Raw genomic sequence first — 26,101 nt, forward strand, 5'->3', positions numbered from 1 at the left:
AGCCAAGAGTTTCCTTACAGAAATACATGCAAAGATCAGCTAAATTTCCTAGCTCATCAAAGCTTTTGGGATTTTCAATTTCATCATGATTTTAAATAAAAGCATGTGAGTTAAGACAAGAGGCCACCAGGTCCTGGAAACCTCTCAGTTTATAAGGACCAAAGCTCAGGGATTTGGAAGGGAAAGAAGTATTACTTAAATACTATACCTTCCTAAAGGCCAAGGGGTCTTAGAGAATGAAGCCCAAATGGGGAATGGAAGAAGATCTAAGATGAGTTGCTGATAGCTGGATCTGCATGCATTTGGATCTGTGTGCCTTGTTTCTCCTTAGCTCAGCTATAAGGTTATGTCTTATGAAAAAAAAAGAGCATAGTAACTTAGATTTATTCCTGATAACAGTGTAACACATTTGTGTGCTTTTAATTTTTCCATGAAATGCTACTTCTTAACATTCAGTTTGCAACTCTTCATTCCAGTGACCAAGACATTCAAAGATAAGTCTGAGAGAACCGGTTTTCATGTTTAATCTCTGGTCTACCTCTCTTCCAAAATCCATGGCTGCATCAGTCTTTGGCTTTCTTTTGTGACGCCCCAAGGGTTGGCTGGACCATGTTACACTATGTCATGTTATGTCTGATAATGCTTAGTGAATCTCACTGTCAAGACATTGAATGCATCTTCACCATATCATACTTTCTTCCCCCAGAACAAGAAGACCTGACTTGGCACTGAGGAAGATGTGGCTTATTCAGAGTCATATTCCTCAGCTTTGATAAAAATGTTACCGATGTATAACACTAAAGGACTCTTTTCTTCACGTAGGCATTCACAGAGTCTAATTTGACATGACCTGCAATGACACAGGACACCATTGTCTGAATTCTAGCTAACAGGAACAGGAAACCTATTAACTTTCTTGCTTTTCAGCCATGATTCAGAGTCATATGGAGGTGAGATCTAGCTGTGTCTAAAATAGGAAAGTGTCTAGAGACTGAACTATTTGGGGCTCGAGGCCTCAGACTTTTTGCTTTGGGGATACTTAAGCTCTCAGAGAAATGCTAATCCAAATTCAGCCAACACATAAAAGGCATTCATCTTTTCTCTTCTTGATCTTTAGGTTCAGGTATATTTCGCAGTCCTAGATAATATCTGGGGTGTGCAAAGAAGCCTACCACAGCAGGGAAATGTCAGTCTTTAAAGATAAACATTACATGTAGAGCTGAAGAAGGAATTTCTCCTTAATTTCTTTTTCAGGTTTCAAAACAGATTGAATTAGGACAGATAGACTTCCTTAATACACAAAGATATAACTATATGAATTTAAGACTAATGTTTTAAACCAGCTTGGGACCATGCCTACTTTTTCATAGATGAGTTACAGAGCAACCTCTAATTCCATAAAGCTCTGAAACACCATTTGGGGTAAAGACCCTTGAAGAAGTGATCTGCAGGCTCTATATGACCTGCAAGCCCAGAACTATTCATCCTTTGTTGTAAGTACTTCCCAGTCCATGAGTGTAAAGAGTCTATCAAAATGATCTCCAACCATGTAACTATCAAATAAGTATGGATTCAACACTATGTAAACCTTTTAGCAAGTGGTCAAAGATTAGACTGAGATGACAACAAAGAAAAAACCAAACGAACAAAACTCCACTGGATTTGAAAACAAGCAGCTAACAGCTTACTGATGTGCTAGAAATGCTGATTGGTAGGACTCTCCCAGTTTAGGTGAAAATGGATAAAGAGGATCTGTGAATTCAGCAGTCCTATTAAACATCTCTTTTAGTTTACTTTCTTCTGTTCTTCATTTTACCTTTCCTATAACTCCCCCAACCCAACCCAATATCCCTAGAAGAAAACCAAAACATTCTAGAATATAGGGCCATATCAAAGTCAATATTTGCTTTGAAAACCACCTGTGAAGACTGCCACACTCAGCACACAAAATATTTATTTATTCATCCCTTCTTGGAAATTCATAAAAGGGATACTATATGGTGGAACACACATGGTTGTTCCCCTTGACAGCCAGCAATGACATAGCCCTCAACTTGATTTAACTGAGGCTGGAAGGTAAGAAAGAGTTAGCACAGGAGAACATGAGGCCAGCTTGACCAGTGTTTGGATAACTGGCAAATTGGAATTATAGAAAAGTCCTTATCAATCATTAATCCCATCTCTCTAAAGTTACAACTGAGGAAACTGAGACCTTGAGTGGGTCTGAGCCTAAGGTCAGAGCTTGGAATTCCAAGTTTGCTGCACCTTCCACATCAAATCACTCCAGCTCTTTAAGAGTTTGTTGCCTGTCAGCCACTGGGACGATGCGAGAAACTCAGAAGAAATGAGTTCAGTCAAACAAAAAGATGACTTCATCAACTAGAAGCGCTCCTAGAACAGGGAACTGTTGCCCCTTATTCTCATTAGAGAAGACTTCCTTAGGTGAGACCGCAGGTGCTCACGGGGATTCTTTTACTGGGGTTCTTTCTCCTCTGCAGTAGCTTTGCCCCTTCCGTTTTACCTTTCACTATGAGGAGAGTCTCGGTAGGAGTCAGGGGTTTCTCTGGCATGCCTGAGGAAGCTGTTACATTCACGAGGGCCTCCCATGCCATTAAGCCGTCCTCTTGGGCCCCCCGTTGGGCTGCTGTGCCTACTGTTTTCTACTGATGACATCATGATTACAGAGTGGCTTTCCGAAATGATGCTTTCAGTGTGCCCATTGCTCCAGCTAGAGGGGAAATGTGAGAGGCAACGAGATTTAAAATATATATATATATATATATATACACACACATACAGAAAAATGGAAATGAAAGGAAATGATCTGACCAATATTTCAAATGACTGGTATATCAGTAGTTCACGACATTACTTGTCTCAGAATAGAATCGTTAGAAAGGTGCTTGCTTTAGAAAGGATCTTGATTTAGATAGGCTTTGTGAGGATACAGTTTATTCATTTGTCCACCCACTCAAGAATATTTTGTGTACAAAATATTCTTAGAGTCCCTATGTTCTTGAGCGGCTTAGCTTAAGGAAACACTTTGTCTTACGAGCTTCATATGGAAGTCTAGCGCTGTCCTCGGTAGCATGCACTCAAGGCGTTTAAGAATTTAGGGCTCAGCTATTCAAGAAATTTTCATGTGCATTTCCCAGGGCAATCCAATCACTGGAAGAAGTCAACTTCTAAGTATTATATAGCATCTAAGACAGACTTTCCCCAGGGTAGCAATTCAGTGAGATGTCAGGCGTAAGTAAAGACAATCTCTAAAACGGGAACAACAATCCCGTGAGGTAGGTATTATTTTCCCTTTTTTGGTAATGGAAAAATAGAGGCTCAAATTTAAACAGCAATTAAATGGCAGAGACAGTTGATGTCCAAAGTCCGTTTTTGTCCCAAATCATACATTTTACTACACCTCATTGCTTCATAAATGTTTCCGGTTCTTTCTTAGGCTGTGAGATAAAAGGCAGTGTGTAAAAATTCATCCTTGGAGAAATGCCATGCAATTTTTTTAATTCTCATACCTGTGACTAGGAGTCTGGGTGACAGTAGTGGAATGATGAGCTGTTGAGGTATAGTGACTGGTAGAAAAAGACGTCTCCACTTCTCTCTCAACAATATGCTCACTAGAGATGACATTTTTAGATACGTATTGCTGGAGGAACAAAGAGACACAACTTGAAGTTTCATTTAAATCAAAATACTAACATTGTCACACACAAAAATCTATTCTAGTACATATGTTTCATAATAAATTCCATTTCTCCAAACACCAGATGGCAAATCCTATCCTGGCTACTGTGGCCTTTAGATTCAATGAATGGAGTTAATAAATTACTCTTTGGTTGTGCACACAATGTAGGTCCTATAATCACAACTACATATTATCAGAAACAGATATATTTCCTTGATTTTGTTTCTCATTGATAACTTGACTAGAATTCAATACAAATATCTACCCAATATTCATTTTTGTCATGGTTGTTGCAAGAAGACTTAACAGATACTTGAGTGAAACAAAATCACGGAGATGTTTTGTCTTATTTCAAATTTCAAGTCAGTAGAAGAATTTTTTTAAATCTCTATATTTTCGATTACCTTTTTCTTTCAATTTCCCAGTGGCCATGTTGCCTTAATGATACCAGTGAAATTTTTACCTTGCCGTCAGTGGTAAGACTAACAAGACTAGTGAGAGATTTGAAGGATTTACAGCAATTGTCAAGGTCTTGACAAAGCACATAATATCTTGACAAAGCACATAATATAGAGAGGGCCTGTATACGGTGCAAGTAGACTCTATTTATTTTCATCACCAAATCACAGTAGCTATTACTGCCTTCTATCAGTGAGAGAGGCGCATTTTGAAGTTGTGTTTTAAATACTGTTAGTATTTATACTAAATTGAGTTAGATCACAGGAAAAGGCATGGAAAGAAATACTCCTAGATGAAACAGGACACTTCATAATCTGATGGGCTGTGGACTCTAAAAGAACCTGATATATTCATGGAAACCTCAAATATATACAACTTGAAACTCTAGCTGGTTCTCTTAGTGGAAAGGCTATTTCATGAGGATCTTTCTGGGATGTACAGCTAGCTTGCTTTAGGGGAAAGATGATGATGTCATACATAATGGGCTATGTATAGTCTGTGTACCATTTCACTCTTGCTCCTTGGAAGAAAATGTAAGTTCAGTGAATCTAATGAAAATAATATTTGACAATTATTGAACACTCACTAAATGCCTCTGGGCCCAGTGTTTCATATAGATTATCTTATTTAATGCTCACAAGAATTTTCTGAAGTAGGTATATTATTTTTAGGCCTGTTTTCATAATGAAGAAATAGGGTCTAGAAAGGTTAAAGCTTAAAGTCACACAGGTTGAACCATAAATGGAATCCAGGCAGACATTCTGCCTCCTCTTTATTACAGCATGCATAGTGGCAGGTTATAGAGGTGTCTGTAGGGAATGCATTTATCAACTATGCAGAACATTCTAATCAACACTATAGAGGGAGGAAGGCAGCACAATATGTTAAGATATTAGCACCCGACTCTAACAGTCTCCTGAAGGTCTCTGCTACAAGACTTGCTGGTGATTCAGTAACTGCCAACTCTGATAATATATTTGGGTCTATGATATATTTGCTCCACACAAAATATACCTTTTCCTATAGGATAGAAAATGGTACTGCAATATAATCTTTAAGCTATGCTTATAAAAAGCCAAACATCAGGGGCTGGCCCCATGGCCGAGTGGTTAAGTTCACGCGCTCCGCTGCAGGCAGCCCAGTGTTTCGTTGGTTCGAATCCTGGGCGCGGGCATGGCACTGCTCATCAAACCACGCTGAGGCAGTGTCCCACATGCCACAACTAGAAGGACCCACAACGAAGAATATACAACTATGTACCGGGGGGCTTTGGGGAGAACAAGGAAAAAATAAAATCTTAAAAAAAAAAAAAAAAAAAAAAAGCCAAACATCAGAGGGAAATGAAGCAAACAAGAAGAATTACCATGGAAGAGGAAGAGCAAGACTCTAAAACCCAGGGAAGCGGAGTCTAGCCCTGGCCCTTATCTACAAAAAACAGGAGGTTTGGAAGATGACATCTAAAGACTCTCCAGAATCTAATACTCTATGACCTAGTTATATTTAAAAGCCAAGTGCTTGGTAAATTTTAAACAAAATACTTAAATGATTAAGGATCTATTGCATCTGGAGGGTTTGGCATAATGTAGAAAGAGTCAGGGAATAAGAAAGCATCATGTTGTTCCAGTTTTGCTACTGAGAGGCAAGCTTGATAAGACACTTGACCTTTCCACGCCCTAATTTCTTTCTTTGAAAATCAGTAAATCATCAGGCACTGTGAATTGCCTCTAATAAAAATCACTCTAAAGCCCTTAGCTCAGTTATCAGTACTAATCAGTTAGAGATCGGAGGAATCTTCATTTCCAAATTATAAAAAATAAAATATTTGCTTCTGATTCTTGTATCATTAATTTTATTATTTCTCTTTCTGTTTTTCTTTTCTTTCTTTCAGCTCTGACCTGCCTGCAGAATGAATCCAACATTATTGTTCCAACCCCTTAATGAACACTTCATAAGAGGAAATGTGCTAGTTTTGCAGTAACCAAATCCACTTTGAAAAATGTTCCCATTATTTTCTCCTGGCGAAACCCTGGATTCCAGGAAGCCATGGTGATTAACGGCAGCAGCTAAGAGCCGAAGAGCTTTGGGAAATACACTTCAAGGTGCCTGAACAGGGGAGAGATGCTCAGCGTTTCCACTGGCTGGAGTCAACATACATTCACCAGCTGGACGTTCTCGGGGGGTGGATTAGGGTGGTGAGGCCCGTTAGCTATGTTCACCATGTTGTTCCGTTCAGACCGAAGACTCTGCCGAAGCCGGTCATGAAGCTTTTTCCGCTGTTTCCTGGATATGAAAAAGGAAGCATTTATTTTTTTCTATTATTTACGTTTCTTAGTACAGTCAATTCTTTATTCTACCAACATGTAACTCAGGCAGTGAATTGGCGGTGAGGGAGGGGAGGGAGGCGTGCCACTCCATCTCAGAATCTGCCTAGGGGCAGCAGCGGAATCATACATTCTTAGCAAACAGATTTAAGAAGCTGGACGGGATTCTTACAGAAATCTAAGTGGACTGCTGAGAGAGCAGAAAAAAAGAGGAGAAGATGAGATAAGTCAAGTTGATATTTGACTAAAATCCCAACTTTCCTAATCGATCCATCTTTGCCTAAGTCTTATAGATGGTCATTTGTCTTAGGTAACAATTTGTGCTGTGCAATTGATAAGGCTGATTTCATTTATGGCTTGCCTGTGTGTCTCTTAAGAAAATGCAGTTTGTTTTGAATCTGTACATTATACGTAGATGTGGCATATGGCACTGTACATGAGTGAAGATATATTCATATTTTGCCAGTAGATTTTGGCACAACTGTAACATGATCCTACTCAAGTAACATCTTTTTGTATACCTACTTAATGAATATTGAAATATTGAGATCGAATCTCATAAGTCTCATAAGGTGGATTCCATGAAGTCTTCTCTCTATCACTTACTCAATTCTGGCAACACGTTCAATCCTGGGGTATTAAGAAAACACCATCCCTGCCCTTGATTTTATGGTATAAAAGCATACTGTCTTTGCTTCTCAATGCAACATTCAGATCACAATAATATTCCCAGGGCTAGTTTTGGGAAGAGAGTTTATGTGTTAAAGCAACAAAACAAAACAAACTTAATTAACATTATTTCAGACTTGAAGTGGAAGTTCTATGTAACGGAGAAAAGCTAAGGGAATTCTTGTCATACAGTAATTGCATTTGCTAATATGGACCCAGCTTAAAAGACCAAACAGAGGGAACACAAATCTGTTTTAATGTTTTCTCTTTTATTCTTTCAAAGCAAGTTTTGTTTGATTTTTCTCCCATGAGATTCCTTTTGTACATCTCACACTTTGAGAGCATTTGAAGTGATAACCTAATTAGATGGGATTGAAAAAGAATCGCTATACGTTTAGAAAACTGCATTTCAAACACCACCCAGAGTTTGCTTTCTCTCTTAAGTCTGAGTGCACTTGGACACGGCCTCAGCAGCAACATGACAAGCACACCTTTCGGCACCTACCACCTTCCTCCCAGGATGTGGTGCTCGCACCCACATCCACAGGTGCATGCGTGCGTCCATCCACATACAAGCCTGTCCCTCCAACCCTTTCTTCAGTCATGGGGCTGTGATCACTTATCAGAAGTTGTCTAACACATCACACAAATAGGCAAAGCTTTCTAATGTACGTGATTAGGTCCTTGAAATGGATTATTCAAAAGAAAAAATAAGGAGAAAAGTCTCCCAGGGGCCCCTCCCCAGCTTTTTTTCCAGGCTAGGCTGCAGAGCCTGGTTTCCGCAAAGCCCCTAGCTGGCTAAGCCATCTGCGCGCTAAGGAGAGAGAAGGCATGGAGGGAGAAGGTTTACTTGGTTTTGCAGTAGGCCACCACACACATGATGCCAACCACAAGCAGGGCGATGCAGATGCCAGTGATGGTCAGCACTCTCTTCTGGTAGAGCTCCTCCGCTTCTGGAAAGGCATGAGAACAGATGTCACCAAAGGTCCCTTATACTTGCCAGGGCTTACAACTGAACAGTTGGCATGCTGCATGGCATTGTCCATGTTCACAAGAAAATAAATAGGTGACAATTCATTACTTTTGTAGACATACTTAAGGTACAGCATACTCTGCACTACACTTTGGGCATAAACAGCAAAGCCAGCTGGGACCATTTACGATAAAAATATTATACTATAAAATTACTTTAACTATAAGCTATAGATATATACGCATTAAACTGGTGAATCGTAAACATTAATTATAAAATAACTATTTGGTTAAAAGTGTAGTTTTCATTTTTAAAAAAAACCTCTTGCAAAGACAACAGGAATCAATGCCAATCAAAGGAGCCGGAATTGACCCTCCCCTCCCCCATCCTCTCTTCTTTCCTCGCCCAGACTCTGGATTTCCCAGCTATTTTATATTCCGGCGGTCTTTACAAAGAGCCATTTCTAACTTAAAAAAAATAAATAAATTCAAAGACATTTGCAAACATGAGCTTGACTTGTAGTTAGGTAGGAAATTGAATCAGTATCCCTAAGGTGAACAGCCAAATTTGAACATAAGCGATACAATGTGGAGTAACAGGGCACTGTATCAGAGAAAAGACAACATGATGGGTCGGGTAGTCCTGGGCCAAGATGAAGATTTGTCCTTTGAGGGACAATTATTAACACTTCACCAATTGTAAGTAGAGACCTAATTTATCTGTATATACAAACTACCAGCACAAATGATTAGTGATTTGGAATAGATTGTACATTCCTGCATTGGCCAGCTTGGCAAACTGGCTAATATAGGTTACACTAAGAGAGGATGACACGCAGAACTTTGAATTAAAGGTACTGCGCTGCTCTACATGCAACCAGTCTCTTATTATTGGAGTCTTTCTATTTGCAAATCAGTCTTTTGGGGGGATAACTTGATGTCATTATTGTAGGTCAGGTTCTTAACAAGATGGGCTGATTTAATGGTAAACCCGATCCCTTAGGAACGGAGCTTCTGATCGGTCTAATTACACTAGGTGGCAGATATTCGCAGGTTCAACTGGTGCATAATAAGCAGCGTAAACTGTACTTGCTATTGTGATTAATAAACTGGTCAAGAACTAGGGAATATTATACAAATGAAGGTCTCTTATCTGGACATCAACATGAGACCTTATAGAACATTTTCAGTTTACATTTTCATCCCAGCAACCACACCTTTTTCTCTATTGAGAGCGAGCAAGTTGCAGGAAATTTTCTTGAAATGAAAAAGTGCGATTTAATTTCTATGATACAGTAGACCTTATCATTAAACAAAACATTTCCTACAAGCCAAGCCCATGGTAATCAAATTCCAGTTAACAGGTCAGGAACATTGTCAAATCAAATTAATATAGCACTGATTATTAACAGGAGGAGGAGAATTGAAGGCAGTGGGTAAAAGACTAGAATGCTGCGGAGATTATACAAAAACAAACCAAAAGGGTGGAAGTGGAAAGGAAAAACAAACCAAAAGGACAGACAGACTGACAGAATGACAGAGAGAGGGAGGAAGTCAGGTAGGACGGAAAACAAGGTTAAAAGTGAAGGAGCCATCTGAAGTCCCTGGCACAGCATGCCTAATACTAAGGGAGGAAAAATAAATAACAGAAAACCAGAGGGAGGAAATGCTTGGGTGGAAGAAAGGTGGATGCAAAGTTGGAAGGGTTCCTCCATACAGCATAACTCCTAACCTAGGCTGGCGGTCACATGGAAGCCACAATTAGAAAGCAAAGCAGCTGGTACATTGCAGTGAAACAATGAACCAGGAGGCAGAGTGGTGTCACATAGTTTTGTGCCGCAAAAGTCAAATGAGGACATGGAACGTGAATGCTGATATGTTAATTGCTTGTGTCTGCTGCCTCCCCTCCCCCATAGCCACAGGACAGGGAATTAAATTTTACGAGGTGTTAATCTGTGAGCTGGAGGCTCCTCCTTGACCTGGGATTCTATCAGTTTTTAGCATATATGTCTAAGAAGCAGAGGCATCACCCGGCTGGTCCTTCTCCATGGACCAAGATGCAAAGCAGGGCTCCTTCAGCTGTCATAAGTTGGTTAAGAAACAGTAGTTTAAAAGTATTATTGCCAAGATAATGAGGACTTTGCTTTACTGTGTCTTCTTTCACTGACTAATTTTTCTCCTTTTAAAACAGTAAGAGTTTGGTAGTGCTGACATCTTAACATTCTATCTTTAGAAAAACCCGGGAAATTACTTCTGCGAACTACAAAAATGGGACCTAACCAAGGAGGAAAGGGGGAAAAGGCATCATGCATACTCTCAGGGATTCTTTTGACAAGTTTTTTTGGTATTGTTAATTATAAAAAAATAGACTGAGGTTTGTGAACAAATGGTGTACGATGACTCGCCCGTTCTTCCTGTGTTATGTAGGAAGACACACATTTCCCAGTAAAACCAGTCATGGAAATAAAAAGACAGCCTAATAAAGGTCAAAGCGTAAAGCAGAAGTGCTAAGATGAACCAATTAAAGCCAAGGTCCATAGAATACAGATGTGGGATGAGGAGTCTGTATTCACATCAGCATTTATTAAATGTGTTCAATGTTTCTCACCTAAGTTTCTATTTGATTTTACAGTGGTTGACTAGATCAGGTGATGTCCACAATATGAATGTGCTCAAAGAGAAATACTTGATGACCAATAATATTTTTTATCCTTATTTTCTCCTAGTGTGATAGGGTCAATAGGGCAAGAGCAGATTAGAGACAGCACTGAAAAGAAGAATACCTCAGTCCAGTTGGCAGACCTGCATCAATGAGTGGAAATGCTTTTGAGTAGAGACTCTGTGGTTTGGCTAGACGCATTGAAGCGAATCACATCAAGCACGTTTTGCAGTCTGATCTGGCCAAGGCCAAGAGACAGAGGCCTTTTCCTTCTCAGTTTTAATTGACCTTTAAGGTCTGATTTTCCTTAAGGATGCAACGTTCTGGCTTAGGGCACTGGCTGCCGTGGGACTGTGGAGCCTGTGGAAGGTTTGCCTTTAAGAGGTGCAGTTACCAGCAAAGTGTGGCTTTACTAATCCTTAAGATCTTACTGAAGGAGAAGTCTATCTGCACCATCCCTTACCCTCCTTCACTGTTTGGGAATAGAAATATTAAATTCTATAGTCAGAACATAAAGCAATAAAGCAGGGAATATGCTGTTAGGGAGAAGGGGGGAGGTGATGGTAGAATTTTTTTCTTCCCTGCAGGAAAGGCCAATAAGCCATTTTAGAAGTGGAACAATTTTTATCTCAAGGGAAGCAACCTGAATAGATTACTCCCCTCTCGTAGATGACGTGCCACCCATGCTTCTCACTCTTGAGAGATGTCCTCAGATGTGCAAAGGCCCATTCAGATAAATAGGGGTTTTCCCATCAAATGAATAGTTTTCTCTTGAATTTTTTTGGCAGAATGGGCAATTAATTGAGTTTCTATCCCTGTAACTGCTACAGCTTGCAACAGCTTCATTTTCCACAAACGATGGAGCATTAGGTGTAGGCTGTGATGTTATCCTCCAAAAGAAAGCATCACCTGTAAGGTGCTCTCGCTGCATGATGTCTCTGTCACCACCCGGATGGGGATCAGCTATTCTATTAATCAGGATATTGCTTGGTTGACCCACGACCACCTTCGACCCACCTGTATGCAGGGTTCAGGAAGCCCGGGGGCGGGGGGGGGGGCGGTGCTGCATTATGGAGCATCTAGGAAGATAGCATGGCTTCCCCCTCCTTCGAAGACATCATTTCTCCCAACTATTTAGCATGACAGCCTTCAAAAGCAGTATGCCCCAAATTCATAGCTCACAGGAGATATTTTATGTTTACAGTGTGAAAATTCCATTTGATTACTTGTCTGGATAATCTTAGTGACTCAAGTTTAATTCCATTAGCACTAGAATTTCCACCTAAAATAGCACGAGGCTTATTTCTTTCTGTTTTCTATTTCCTTGCTCATAAGATAATGAAGTTGACTAGAGTAGTGCTTGAATATCTCCAGAAGATCAGAGTAACTCAAAGTCTGTGCATATAATATTGCGTTGCAATGTAAGGGCTGTGTTACTATATTAGATAGAAAATAGTGATTTTTAAACTGTATGTCAAACTTGAGATGTAGTGTGTGTTTAAGCTGATGCACTTAAAGCTTCTTTTGTTTTCAGGCCCGTTTTGGTTCGTCCTGTAGCCTTCTGCATCATTCCAACTTACCCCAGCTCTGAAATAACGGCATGGCCAGATCCAATCAAGGAACATGGGATATATGTGAATTTGCAGCAGGTGACGTGATTTTAAACTCTAAATGAGGCTTGGGAATCTAAAAGTTGCTGCACTCAGTAACAATTCAGTAAACTAATCATAGATTGAAAGCGGAGAAATCATTGTTATAGCTGTATGATCCCTTCTAAAGAAAAAGGAAATTAGTTAGGAACTGAAAGGTAAGAGTAGGAAGGGAAGAGATTTCAGCTCATAGGCTCTAAATTCTGCAGGCTAAAAGGAATGATGATTGGTCCATACCCATAAATTCAATCCCAAGATGCTCTGCCAATGCAGAAAGTTGACAAAAAAAGAAAGAAAGGGAAAAAGTTTCAGAAAAGAGCAATACACTGCACTCCAAAACACATTACACACGACTATTATGGCTCTCTGTGCGTGCACATTGAACAGGACAAATGGGTGGTTAACGAAGCAGTGCTCAGGTACGCCTCCAAGAGTCCACAGAGGGAACTTCTCTTTTAAGAGGTGTGCAAATACCAGCACACTATGTCTTTATTAACCCTTAAAAGATCTTACTGAGGGAGAAGTTGTGTAGCTGAGCCATCCTCTATGCTACTTCACTGTTTGGGAATAGAACTATCATATTTATAATCAAAAAAGGCATTTGGTATTATTTCATTCATCTCTTTTTCAAAGGCAGAAGCAACGTTCCAGGGAGTGAAATTTTTTTACCCAAAGACACAGTGGCAGAGCCAGGAGTAGAAGCCAAGAGGATAGGGATTTGGTCTGAAAATTTTATCCTGTTGGTACATTTTCCATCGTTTGTGGGTAGTTAACCTCTAATATTTCTTGTTGCTTTGGTTATTTTTTTAAAAAATGTATCTCCTTCTCTTCTCCTAACCTTCCACTTTCTCTACCACTTACATGACAGATTCCACTCACAGAAAAAAATAAATGCTTCTGCTCAAAAAACCAGACAGGGCATTAGGACACCAGACCCTGCTTCCAGTTTTTTCATATAATTCCTGTGTGGCACAGGATAACTTTCGATGCCTTGCTTTTTCAGATTAAAAAAAAATGTGTGTGTGGGGGGAATACAATCCTGGGGTCTTCAGTTAATTTAATTTATGACTTCCTCAAGTAACAGAAAGCCGATTAGATGATGACTCCACAGTGCTGAGCTCTGATACCCAGAGGAGAGCCGACAGGCACAGGAAGCCGGAGGGCCTGCAGGGCTGCCCAGGCAAGGGGACTCAAAGGTGTGTGGCCACGGCCAGCAGTCCTGGCAGATCTGATGCAGAGGCACCAGGATGGCAGGACTATAGAACCTGCATGGGCTCAGCAAGAAATGGGGAAAATGGGGCAAAGAAGAAAAACCTCCAGAAATGACAACTCCTACTCTTGAAACAAAAATTGTAATCAAGTTTCATTGACTGGGACCCTTTAGGACTTATTTGTGTGTGCGTGGTGGAGAGGCAGGCGGGCAGGAGGGGCAGAATGAAAACAGCGAGGTTTGGGGATACACATTTCTTCTCTTGATCACTGGTTAGAGAGATACCAAGGTGGTCCAAAAATATGACAAGGCATCTCTTAAGTCTGAAAACATGCAGTGGAGGCGTATTCCTCTTACAAAAACATCAGTTTGGTCATGGACAAAGCACCTCTTATAGAGAGGGGAAAGGAGGAGGTAAGTGTGTGGAGTTGTCCTGGTTTCAGGTCCTGCCTCTGCCATTTACCTGTTCAGCGACTTTAGACAAGTTAATCTCTCATTGACAAAATGCTTATGATCGTAACATGTGCCTCACCGGGCAACCCCGTGGGATAAAGGAGCCATGAAATATGTTGGCCAACAGCAGAAGGGAGCTTGGAAAACAGACACATCTGGAGATTTATCTTGGGCCAGTAACTGCATGTAGGTTTACTTTTGACTAATTTCATGGCCAGAAAAACTCTGAAAGCTCCTGGGATATATCACAAATTTAGACTTCAAAAACTTGCCACCTCTTACAGAAATGAAGTTTTCCAGATTAGAAAAAACATAGCAAATAGTACATCAAGTAACAATGGTAATGAGAGGCACTATATATAACAGAGAGTTCCCTCTGCCTTGGGTCCAGGGTACTCAGGCAAATAATCCAAATTTATAAATTATAAGCCAGAGGATATAGGGTTAATTTGGTTGCACAATGTTCATAGCAAAATAACAATTTATTCAAACCCAAATGAATTTTTCTTGCCTCTGTGCAACACTCAATTTGACAAATTGACATTTTTTTCCCATTTGTTTCTTTCATATGACCTTTGGAACATCAAGGTACAAAAATTCATTTTCCAAGGAAGTGACACTAAATTTCCTTACACATTTCCATGAGGCTATGACTCAATTTTTCTCCCCAGAACTCCTTTCATCTCTCTCCTTTTCCTCCTACCAGTCAGTAATAATTTAAGGGTTAAAGTCAAGAAATATCTACAGAAACTCTTTCCAGAGAATCATTATTTCATGCCTACGTGAACACTGCTAATGATCTACATTAGTTGCATAGAAAGCTTGGTTAAGTCTTCAATAAAATTAGTAGCATGCCCATGCATACATATTACTGCATTTACAGCTTGATAGGTAAGTCTGTGAGCCTAACCATAATTTCATTTCATGGGAAGTCATTCATATCAGGCAGCTCCAATTTCAAATAATTCAAAGGGAAATTGGTACTTAAAATTGGAATCTCTTCTGGCCATAAGCCCTAACAAGGAAACAAGCAGAGGCAACATGCATCAGTCATTCTGGACCTGGAGCAAATACCGCTCTAATTTATTTTTACTATTGGTGGCTACAGTTCTTTCATTGTGAGTCAAGAAAAGCAGAATACACAAACACTTTTCATTTTGTGGAGAGGTTATTACTTTCTTTCTGTTCTATTTAATCTAATGTTGGCTTAGGCTCATTATGTATCACATGCTTCCTATTGAACTTCTGCCTAGCCACTACATTTTTCAAATTAAATTAATAATTCAAAAACACAAAGGTTACTGTAAACAATTTAGTTTCCTTTTCTACATGTGACTTCCTGCTGTGCAGTAAGCAATATAAAAAATTAATTTAAATCTAAGTCTTCAGAAACTATTAAATATTGACTCACTAATCCTTTGCTTTAGGATTTTGTAATTGTTTGAAGAAAACTGATTAACCTGTAGGTTAATTTAAATTTTTAATCATGTTAAGAGAAAAGAACAATAAAACAAGTTTCTTTTACCAAAATTATACATACATGCAATTATGGCTTCTGGTAAAGTTTGAAGACATTCAGGATTTTACTCTTTAAGATCTTGGGCCTTTTTATGCAAATAACCTCAAAGACATATGTATAGTCTTGACTTTCTGCACCTCTGAGATTTCTAAAAGAGTTCGGTCAATGCCAGTTCTAAAGGGGAGTAATTTAGTGTCCGAATTTTAATTAATTTTTGACTTACCTTTACAAATGTAGATACCTTTTTTCACATATACCAATCCATATTGAGCCCTTCGAAATGTAATAGGAGACTCTCTCCTTACTCTCAAGTTTCCATGTGCACAAGAGCACACTCACTCACACACACACACACACACAGAGTAAAATCTCACTAACGCGCGGTTGGAATTTATGAAAATTTTGTCACAGATTGAATGTGCCTTTATTCTACTCTCAGCAAGATATACATGTTTGGTAAACAAATTAATAACTTCAATGGGTTTTAAAGCATTTAGAAATCCACAATTTATGCACTAATAACCTATGATTCAAAATTACTTTTAAGAATATCTGCAAAGTTTACTCATTCTTGAACATGCCTAAAAGCTCTAAAACAGTACTCTGAAATGTTCCATAATTTGGGCTATTTTATAAGTACTTCCTACTATATGTTAGTTTATATATGACAAACTTGCTCCATACTGGTTCTAACTATTGAAGCTGTGAGTACTTTTTTCCTCTCCATAAAGTCTCTAAATTGATTATGGATTGCCTTTACTCACACGCACGCACACACACACACACAAACACACAAACACACAAACACACAAACACACATACCTCACATCGATGAACACAATCCTTTCAAGTAGGGATTCTGTGTCAATAGGTCAAATTTGAAGCTGACTAACCTTGACAATATTTTCCTAGAAAGTACTATAAATATGTTTTATTTCATAGCACATGGCTGCCTTCAAGAAAACCATATAAAATATACATTTGTTCCTTTCTTTCGTATTTTAAATCAGCTTTTATAAATCAATAAATGTCCCATAGAACACTCACCAGAAAAATTGCACCAAATCCTAATAATGTAAGTTACGTGTTTGTAAACATTTAAAAAATTTTACATTCTTTTAGAATGCTATTTTTCAACTGAAAATGTGGTTTGCTAAGTTGAAAAATATTTTTCTTTGAAGCTGGGGAATATCTTTTCTTTTAAGATTTATGTTTATGTGTTTCAGACTTTATGAACACAAACAAAATATTAAATTTTAAACAACCACTGTGGCAACGTTTTTCATCCTCTGTGCTGCCTCTGTTGCTACTTGAATATAAGGTTCTGAGAGCAGCAAAAATTTATTTCCCTGCTTTCTATGTGGGGGGCTGCAGAAATAAAAATTGAGAATTTAAGACATAGAGGTAAGAAAATTAACTGTGGGCAAGACAACTTTGGAAAGTACTTTCTGATTAGAAGCTCTTGCTTTTCCAGACATGAGGCAGCAGAGATGCACAGTCATTACAGATTCTGTTCATGAACGTGCTTCTTATCAATCTTTGTTAAATCAGGTTAAATATGAATGCTGCTTTCCTGGATGTCTTCCAAAAAGTGCCACTGCTTACTAAAAAAATTATTTAAGGAATCACACTCTGATTAAATACATAGGAGCTATTTTTAAATGATATGAAAGAGAAAATGGTCTAAAAGAGAAGTTGAAAACATTTTCTCTGGTTACTGTCAGATCTAACTGCATTATTATTTTGGAAACTATCTTTATTTTTTAATGCTTTTCTCTCTATAGCGCAGCAATATCGCCTTCCGTGCACAAGGAAACTACATAACATCAAAAGATCAAGTATAATGCAAATGTTGAGAATTCTCCTTAAATTCTAAAATACAATTTCATTGTATTTATACAGTCACATTGATTTGCTAAATCTATGCTATTTGAATACAAAGACACATTTCTAAAAGGAATGGATTTAATATATTAAGTAAAAATCTATTATTTCCCTTCTATTTTTACTCTCCAACTTATCCACATTTCAAAAATTAATCTACAGTTATGGACGAAAAATTCTGCCCACTAAATGCATACTATTTAAAGACATGTGAACAAAGTGAAGACTGTGTTTGAAAATTTAGCAATGGCAATTTTCCAATTCTTCACAACAGGAAATGGCCTATAACATAATCTTTGATATGTAGCCTATGTAAATACATAATAAGTTCCACCTTGCTAAATAAACCATTGAATGTTATGCGTCTAATCTCCACATAATGCGTATGGAATTTATTCTCCATGACTGATAAAATGAGGTACAGAACCTTATTCTTTATATGCATCTGAATAAGGGGAAATCTCTGATTCTTGCCCCCAAATGATCAGCTCGTATCACTGTTTCTTGTGTTACATGAATTTACACTGTAATAAGCCATGTGAAACATTTTTCAGGGTGAGTAATTGACAATCTAAATCAGAGGTTGACAAATCCAGCCCACTGGCTGCTTTTATAAATAAAGTTTTAATAGCACACAGTCGTGTTCGTCAGTTCATGCAGTGCCTATGGCTGCTTTTGTGCAACAATGGCAGAGTTGAGTAGTTATGACAATGATGGTATCACTTGAAAACACTAAAGTATTTACTATCTGATCTTTTATAGAAAAAAATTAGTCAACCTTTGATCTAAATGGGTGACTATATGGAATCCATTTTAATATAATGCTTTGAAAGCTCCAGAATTAAAAGTTATAGTCCCAGCTCATAAGAGAAGGACAAATATATAGTTTAGTTATCCATGCAATTATATACAATGTGAATTGGGTCTTTTAGGGATGATGATCCAAACTGCATAAAGCCATAGAAATCCATCCAAATTTCCCAGTTCTATGTATCTAAAAATATATATCTAGAACTGTTAAATTTCAAACTGAATATTTTTAAAAAACTGTTTTCTCCTAAAATTATCATTGAAACTGGCATAAAGAAATGCTAACATAAATAAATGATTAAACTAGTCCTGAATCACTTGTTTCCTAAGCAACATAAACAGAAGCCAGGCTATCTCAATTGCTGTGAACTGTTTGTTTTTAATTTTCCTACTCAGTGTTTTATTTTATACCTAAATGAAAACTGTTTGGTTAATGAAGAGAAACATCTGAACTCTTTTTATTTATGTTTATTTGCTATAAATAACACATTCTGCACCAAAATTAACTTACCATCATTTCAAGTGCGTATTGGTTACAATTTAGCAACATCCTTTCCAGGATGTTGTCATTTTATAAAGAAGATGAACTCTTCAGTGGAATGCTTTTATTTTATCAATAAAACTGAGACTTTTAAATGCCTTTATTATAATTGCACTGCTTGATATTGACTATCATTTTGTATCACATTATTCAATATCAATTTCAGAAACATCCGGGGCCTCACACACCTATCAGTGTCTCAGAGCCAACTAGTCACGAACAGAGGAAGTAATACAATCGCTTTTGTTAATGTTCTCATGCGACAGGCAGAGGCAGTCAATGTTAGACCTGGTAAAACACATCTAGCTCTAGGTGAAATCTGAGGGGAGATGCAGCAACAAGAAAGCAGCACCGACTGAGCATGCTCCTATTCAGGCAGAGACAGAAAGGGACTGGACGTACTGTAGAAGCTGGCCATTACGTAGTTTTGGCAGCGATCACCAGTAAACTCATTTGGGCACCTGAGAGAAGAAACAAAAAACAATGGTAGAAAAAACAGAGAAAAAGAGAAGAGGTGAATATATGCTAGAAAGAAGCTCCTTCAGTGTCATTTGACTGAACTTGGTGAGTTCACCCTCAGGAACTGAGTCTTTGTCCTAATCATGGCTTTCAGACTCTGGCATGCCGCCCAAAGGGTTAAAAATTTGAATAAAATTTAGTCTTAGGTTTTGTGTGAAAGATCCCAGCATTTTAAGTGACTGCTTTCTTTCAAAGGGAGCCACTTAAAATTAAATCTGACATTTTTTCCATCTCATTTTCCATTTGACAGCTTTGGTCAAAAATGTTGGAAGGAAATGGATTTCTTTTGGTTGGCCTGCCTGCTATGGTTGCCAGCATCACTGGCCATCCTCATGGGTCATTCTTTCAAATTTACGACCTTTGGGGCCCATGTTGAGCAACAGTTAAACAAGGTCACATTCAGTGGGTTTATGCCCGAGTGGTTAAACCATAATTAGAACAAAAGGAATCAGTTACAACTGAGCTGTAAAAACACCAAGTGGCAGTGACTGTTGCTGTAGTTTGGGGGAAAAAGCGAATTTCAGATTATTTTAACATACTTTCTTGGTTTTGGACTTTCATGGGCACATTCTCAGTACATCTTGCTCCAGTGAATCCAGGTTGGCACCTAAAGGGCAAAAATGTGATAAGCAATAGAACGCTAAAGACACTGAACTTTCAGACTGGCAATTTCCTCCTATGGCATATGGAGATTCCTACAAATGACCTGGTGACTGAACAACACACGGAAAAGGAAAAGACAAAAACATGTACAAAACTTTGTCCCATGAACACTGCGGGGTATCTATTTTTGTGGTTGTTGTTTGCTTCAGTCTTCATAAGGTCAGTTGACTGAAATTTAACTAGAGTGAGGTGGAAAAGTTGAATAGGGGAGCAAAGGACTGGGCAGCAGAGCCATTTCCCCTTTGGCATTTCCTTATTTGCTACTGATCACTGACTCTCACTACTGGTTTTGGTAAGAGCTTCCATGGTTCCATCCAGAACCTTATTCAAAATGATTCTGAGCTTTTTCTTTTATAGACAATGTCAGACTTATTTCGTAGGTATTTTTATAAGTTATGAGTTAAATCATCAAACTACAATAGAAGTCAGGCATGTTCACACTCCAGTCATTACTGATGAGAAAAACTACTTTCTCTGTTCTGTTTTCTTTTTTAAAGATTTTACAAATTAGGTCTTGTTTTTAATGTTGAAAGACAGAAAGAGGCCGATTTTTATTAATACATATTTCACTTCATGCAATTTTCCCAAATTGGAGACAAATACATTTTTCAAATTTAAACAGTTATTCCTCTACAATACTACCTAATAGACGCCATTCTGTATTTAAGGTAAAACTATTTTGAAAAGGTACAAAATTTACATTTTATTCACTCACATACATTTACCTATCAAAGTTATAGAATGTTGATAGAATATTGCTTTTAAGGTCATGCAATGGGGCTGTGCCTAAATATGGAAGTCCTTTAAAATTACTCTTTTTGTTGCTGTCACTCCAGCAACTAAAGCATTTCAGATTAGATTCATTTTACCCAATATCATGCTGCAATAAATAGGGCCATAGAAAGGTTCTAGGAAGCAAATATACTTACAGATGCTCAACATCCATAGCCATGATTATTATTAATAGTGCATCTATACCATAACTATCATGCAAAGCATCTAAGATAATTTAGTTCTGATAACACATATCTTATGATTTATACACAACCCTTTCTCCTCCAGAGTAAATAAGAATAAACACTATCTTTTTGGCATCAAAGAGATGTGACTAAAACTATTCATTTTTACTAACATATGGGTTTTTTTTTTTCATTTCCCTTAAAGCCAAATTCAATGTCAAAAAGCATGGACTGCACCGATTTCATGAAGAATAGCCTGCAAGATAAAATACTAGCAAGTTCCAGATTTTTAGGGCCATGAGTACTTGTATAAAGTTATAGTATAATTATGATCATCCATAATAATATCAACAATCTTAACAAACATCTTGTATTGATACAGCCCTTTCGAACTCTTCAAAAACACTTTTATACAAATGAACTGGTTGTTTTTGCTGCAATGAATAGAGGAAGATTTACCTAGAAAAATACAGAAATAAGAACTACAATCTGCGAGGTTGGATCATTTCTCATAAAGATGTCACTCTACATGCTTCAATAAGGATATCTTCACGGATATATAAGAAAAATACATGGAAACTTGTCTTCAACATAATTTATTTGGCAAAATAATTTCTGAAGTAAATGGAATTGTGTGTTTGTGAACCAGGACTATAAATCCATACAGACATATTCTATAATTAAGCAAGTAATTCCAGAATTAAGGATATATTCTATAATGACCATTTCACCTTACCTGTTTGCATTTTTGATAAAAATTAAAATTCTCATATTGATCATGTAATAATCCACTTGTTTCATACAGAGAACATGGTATAATATATGTGAATATCACGTGTGTGTGTGTGTATGAGAGAGAGAGAGAAAAAGAGCCACTTGAGGCAAGAAACGTACTTATGAAAATCATGAAATTAACAAATAGCTGAAGAATCATGAGCCCCTTAAAAGAAGGAATGCATTTATTGAGAAATTGTCATTTATGCATCTTAGATGCCACTTTAAAGATCAGAGGGCACAGGACAACTAGATAGAGGGGGTCAAAAATCTCAATCAATTTTCTAATTAGCATGAACTTTTAAAATGGTGTTTCCTAGGAAACTAGCATTATGGGATGGTGGTTTATCTCTATCATAAGATCGTATAGAATATTTGGTGAACACTAGAACTACTTAAGGTATGCCAATCCCCATCAGCTATATCTGAACCAGAACTATGCTTTCCCTCATGTTTATCTTCACTCAGGAGATGAACTGTCTTGGTGTAAAGCCTGATTATTGTTCAGTGTGGTCCATGGACCAACAGCACCAGCATCTCCTGGGATCTTGTTGGTGGAAATGCAGAATCTCGAGACCCAGACCAGAACTACCAAATAAGAATCTGGATTTTAACAAGATTCCCAAGAGATCTGTATGTATGTTAAAGTTTAAGATGTCAGGGACTCAGAAGACAGAGACTAAGGTCCTTTATCCTGGCAACACAGCATCTTGCTGCTTGGATGTGCGCAACCCATTTGGCTTCACTGGGCCTCAGTTTTCCTCAGGGATGAAATGAAGGGATTTAAGTAAGTGATTACCAAAGGTCTCCTTTACCACCAAGCTTCTGGGAATCGATGCTCATCCTAATATGTGGAATTACTGTGCAGAAACCCCGACATCATGTCCTCTGAACACATTACCAGTCAGGAAGAATTTAAGGACTTTAAAAAACATTTTTTGACGGAATAGATTTTTAAGACATTCATGGAAGTAAAACAAATTGCAAATACCTATTCCTAAGCAATTCAAGTGTTCAGCAACAACAGTCATTATGTAACTTCTGTGGCCATCTGGAGTTGTTGCCAAATCAAATGGAAGGAAGTAGAAATTGATATAGTTTCTGCACAAGCAAAACTGCAGACTGCATTGATTGTGCAGACAGCATACGCAAATAAAAACCCATCTAATCTATAAGATCTGATTAAATTCTATGGAATTAATTTCTATGGAATTACTTCTAAAAGAACAGGGAGACTGTCTGGCTTCCGACATATTTCTATATTAGCATTGTATATTAAGCATCCAATCTATCACCTCCCTGGGAGATAAGAATATGGTGGATTTAATCTCATTTTGAACAATATGTTTTGGCATGAGTATGAGAAAATTCCAAGAATTTTACTTCTCATAAAAATCTGTTTGAATAATAATCAAGCCCCTATTGTAGCTTCACAAATACATATACTATCTGTGCCACCGATTAGATCAGAAGATAGAAATAATTGTTTTTTATCTTAGTATTTGTTCATAACATGATAAACAACCTTCATTCTATATTTGTTCTTAATGAGATGAAAATTCACAGAGTTTTATCTGAACTTAGGCATCACTTCTTCCAACTAACCCGGACCCTGACCTCTCCATCCCCCCACTTCCACACCCTTGATGAGAATTCCTCTTTGGCTCTTGAATTGCCCCCTGTCCTGATCTCCTTCACTGCCCTTAATTATCTGTGTCATGATTATCTCTTTGTGAGGATAACGACCATATTTTGATCACTTTGTACCTCTAATGTTTAGCACAGTGCCTGGCTCATAAAAGGCTCTCATAAAATGCTTGTTAAACTCAACCTAAGACAGGATCAGACCGCAGTGTCCAATATAGAACTGTACCAAAAGAGACTTTCATACAGTCAATTGATCTGCCAAGTACAGGACAATATTGAACTTCTGGCTTTTATTTTTATAGTTTATGACAGACTCATCTGTAGACTCCTAAAAAATTTTTTTATAGGAGTTCCCAATACTCTCTTCACAGACTCCCTTCACTGAACAGAAACCTTTAACATAGCGTTTGGAATTCGGGAAAGACTCTATAACTTTTTAACAATGCCTATTATCTCAAATTTAAACCCTGTTACTGAAATATCAGTTTACCTAGTATTCAATAAAGAAGCACAATCTAGTAACCAAGACTTCCCCAGTATTAGTAAAATAAAAACTGCTCTTAATAACAACCTTAATATAAGGTGAATATCCTGATACACTTACACGTATTAGTCATAAATCCAGTATTTTGAGAGTCAGTTTAGTGGTTGGTGTATGTTTTATATTTTATTGAATAAATTATTTACCAATTTTTGGTGGAGGCTGTAGACACATTCAAAGATATTCACAACCTCTTCCCCATCCCATGAAACTTCTGGTTATTTAGGGTTGGCTAATTTTCTAAATTATTATAAATCGTTTTATTGTTTTCTAAATTTATGGTCAATTTATAAACCATCCCTAAGCATCCTTCCTCTTCTTTTCTTTATTTCTTGGTTTCTTTAATTTTTATCAGGCCCTCCCTTGATCAGGCAAGACAAGGGAAACAAGGTCCACATCTGATATTTCCTCTTTCTTCAGCATCACTCTACAGTGAAATATTTGGACAATTTTAAAATACCTTGTCTAGAAAAGAAAAGTCCCTAATGTCTTTTTCGCTCTACCTCAATACTAGTGGTGGCATTTCCTTTGTATTGTACAGCACCTGAAATCACTTCTTTGGTGTCTATGTTTACAAATATCAAATAATGGAAATGCCACCAAATATATATTGAGGACTCTCAGTGGCTTTAAGTGTTAGACGTTAGGCCTTTTGCTCTCACTCTGTGTAAACTAGAGTTGGCAGTGTCTACACTAGCTCAAATAGCGCTGGTCTGTTTTTCTACAGCATCAAATTGCAAGCGCTGACTTTTCTCAGCCTTCACCTGCTCAGCATTCTGGCTAGGACTCGCCCCCTCACTGGCCGCGTGTCTGTATTGTAGATTATTCTTTCCCAAATGTATTGTTACTATTAGTGTGCATTTTTCCAAGATGAGCTTCATTCTGTTATCTATCTTTAAGTGAAATTTCTTAAGGTTTGTATATGCTTTCCTAATTTGTGTTTTAGTGTTCTTTTTGGCATCATCTGCAAAAGACATTTATTTCCTCAAGGGAATGCCTTCTTCAACATCATTAAAGAAAATATTAAATATAAAATGTTCCAATAACATTTCCTTTAGATCCAACTCTATACCTCCCCATCATCATTCAGCTAGTCTGTATCATCCCATTTCTTTTTGATTATGATCTGGGGACTAGTTCTCAATCCATAAGATAACAGTATACATACAGCGGTCACACTGGATTCACAGGGAAAAAAACCTAAATTGTCCTGGCTCTCCAATGTCGTTTTTCAATGTCTAAGACACACTATCCCCATAATGAGGGCGGCAGTGTTTATGAATTAACCTCTCCTTGTTTGAACCTTTGTGCCCTTCCCAAAGCTCTGTTTGCACAGCTTGTTCTGAAATGCTCATCTGTAGACTATAACCCTCACCACTGTTTACTCTACGTGATGTATCTGTAAGATCGGGGTCAAACAATTCAATCGGATATGGGATCCGTCTACACCCCATGCATCTTCACGTCACTGTGACACAATGACATATTGACTGCTAAGTTGTGGTCTGGGCTTCCTCTCTGGAGGATGCCCTTCCTCGTCCTACCAAACAGCTTAGAGATTCAGACTTTACGGTTCTCCCTACTCCAACAGCCTCGATTTATGATGAGACATCTAAATATTCATTTTTTACTTAAATCATTCAATATAAATATTTCAAAATGGCACATTTTATTTTAAATAGACTACATGCTTCTCAAGGCAAGGGCTGCATACACTATTTCTTTTCAGAGTCTCTGCCTCTGACTAGAGGAGGTCCCCCATTATACATCCCCTTAGCTCCCTAAATATCCTTCACAGCACTCAGCACACTTATAATTTATAATTAAATTAATTACTTGAAATACGTTTGTTACTCGTAATAGCCCACAGACTCTATGAGGGTAGTGACCAGCCAGCATAGTTTTGCTCACCATGTCATACTGAGCACTAGTACAGAGGCTGCCTCATAGGAGCTCAATAAATATATGTAGCTCCCTAGTAGATTTTAGGAGAAAAAAGGAAGCAGAGCTATTAAGAACATTTAGTCAGCGCACTTCATATTAGATAAAACTGCACCTAAATTGGTTCCTATAAAAACGAAAGGATTTCCCTCAATCTATCTCAGTGAGTGAAAGTCAAAATGAGTTAATAAATACCTGGTAGCACACAGCAGGA

General features: G+C 37.9%; 1 protein-coding gene across 12 annotated transcripts in view; it reads right to left on the reverse strand.

Moving 5' to 3' along the window:
- NRG1 (neuregulin 1) overlaps window positions 1-26,101 on the reverse strand; it is a 218,988-nt gene that overhangs the window by 9,838 nt on the left and 183,049 nt on the right. For 3 of the 12 annotated variants that reach the window (XM_070253502.1, XM_005606336.4, XM_005606335.4), the window contains 6 exons: window positions 19,246-19,304; window positions 12,664-12,687; window positions 7,997-8,099; window positions 6,310-6,436; window positions 3,528-3,658; window positions 2,522-2,728 (listed from right to left, as the gene is read on the reverse strand). In XM_070253502.1, coding sequence (XP_070109603.1) covers window positions 2,522-2,728; window positions 3,528-3,658; window positions 6,310-6,436; window positions 7,997-8,099; window positions 12,664-12,687; window positions 19,246-19,304 — 651 coding nt within the window. Of the gene's footprint in view, window positions 1-208; window positions 351-2,521; window positions 2,729-3,527; window positions 3,659-6,309; window positions 6,437-7,996; window positions 8,100-12,663; window positions 12,688-19,245; window positions 19,305-19,901; window positions 19,970-26,101 lie in introns of all 12 variants that reach the window. The other 9 variants (XM_070253501.1, XM_070253503.1, XM_070253499.1 and 6 more) reach the window with 5 other exon arrangements.

The sequence above is a fragment of the Equus caballus genome, chromosome 27, assembly GCF_041296265.1.
Source record: "Equus caballus isolate H_3958 breed thoroughbred chromosome 27, TB-T2T, whole genome shotgun sequence".
Lineage (NCBI taxonomy): Eukaryota > Metazoa > Chordata > Mammalia > Perissodactyla > Equidae > Equus > Equus caballus.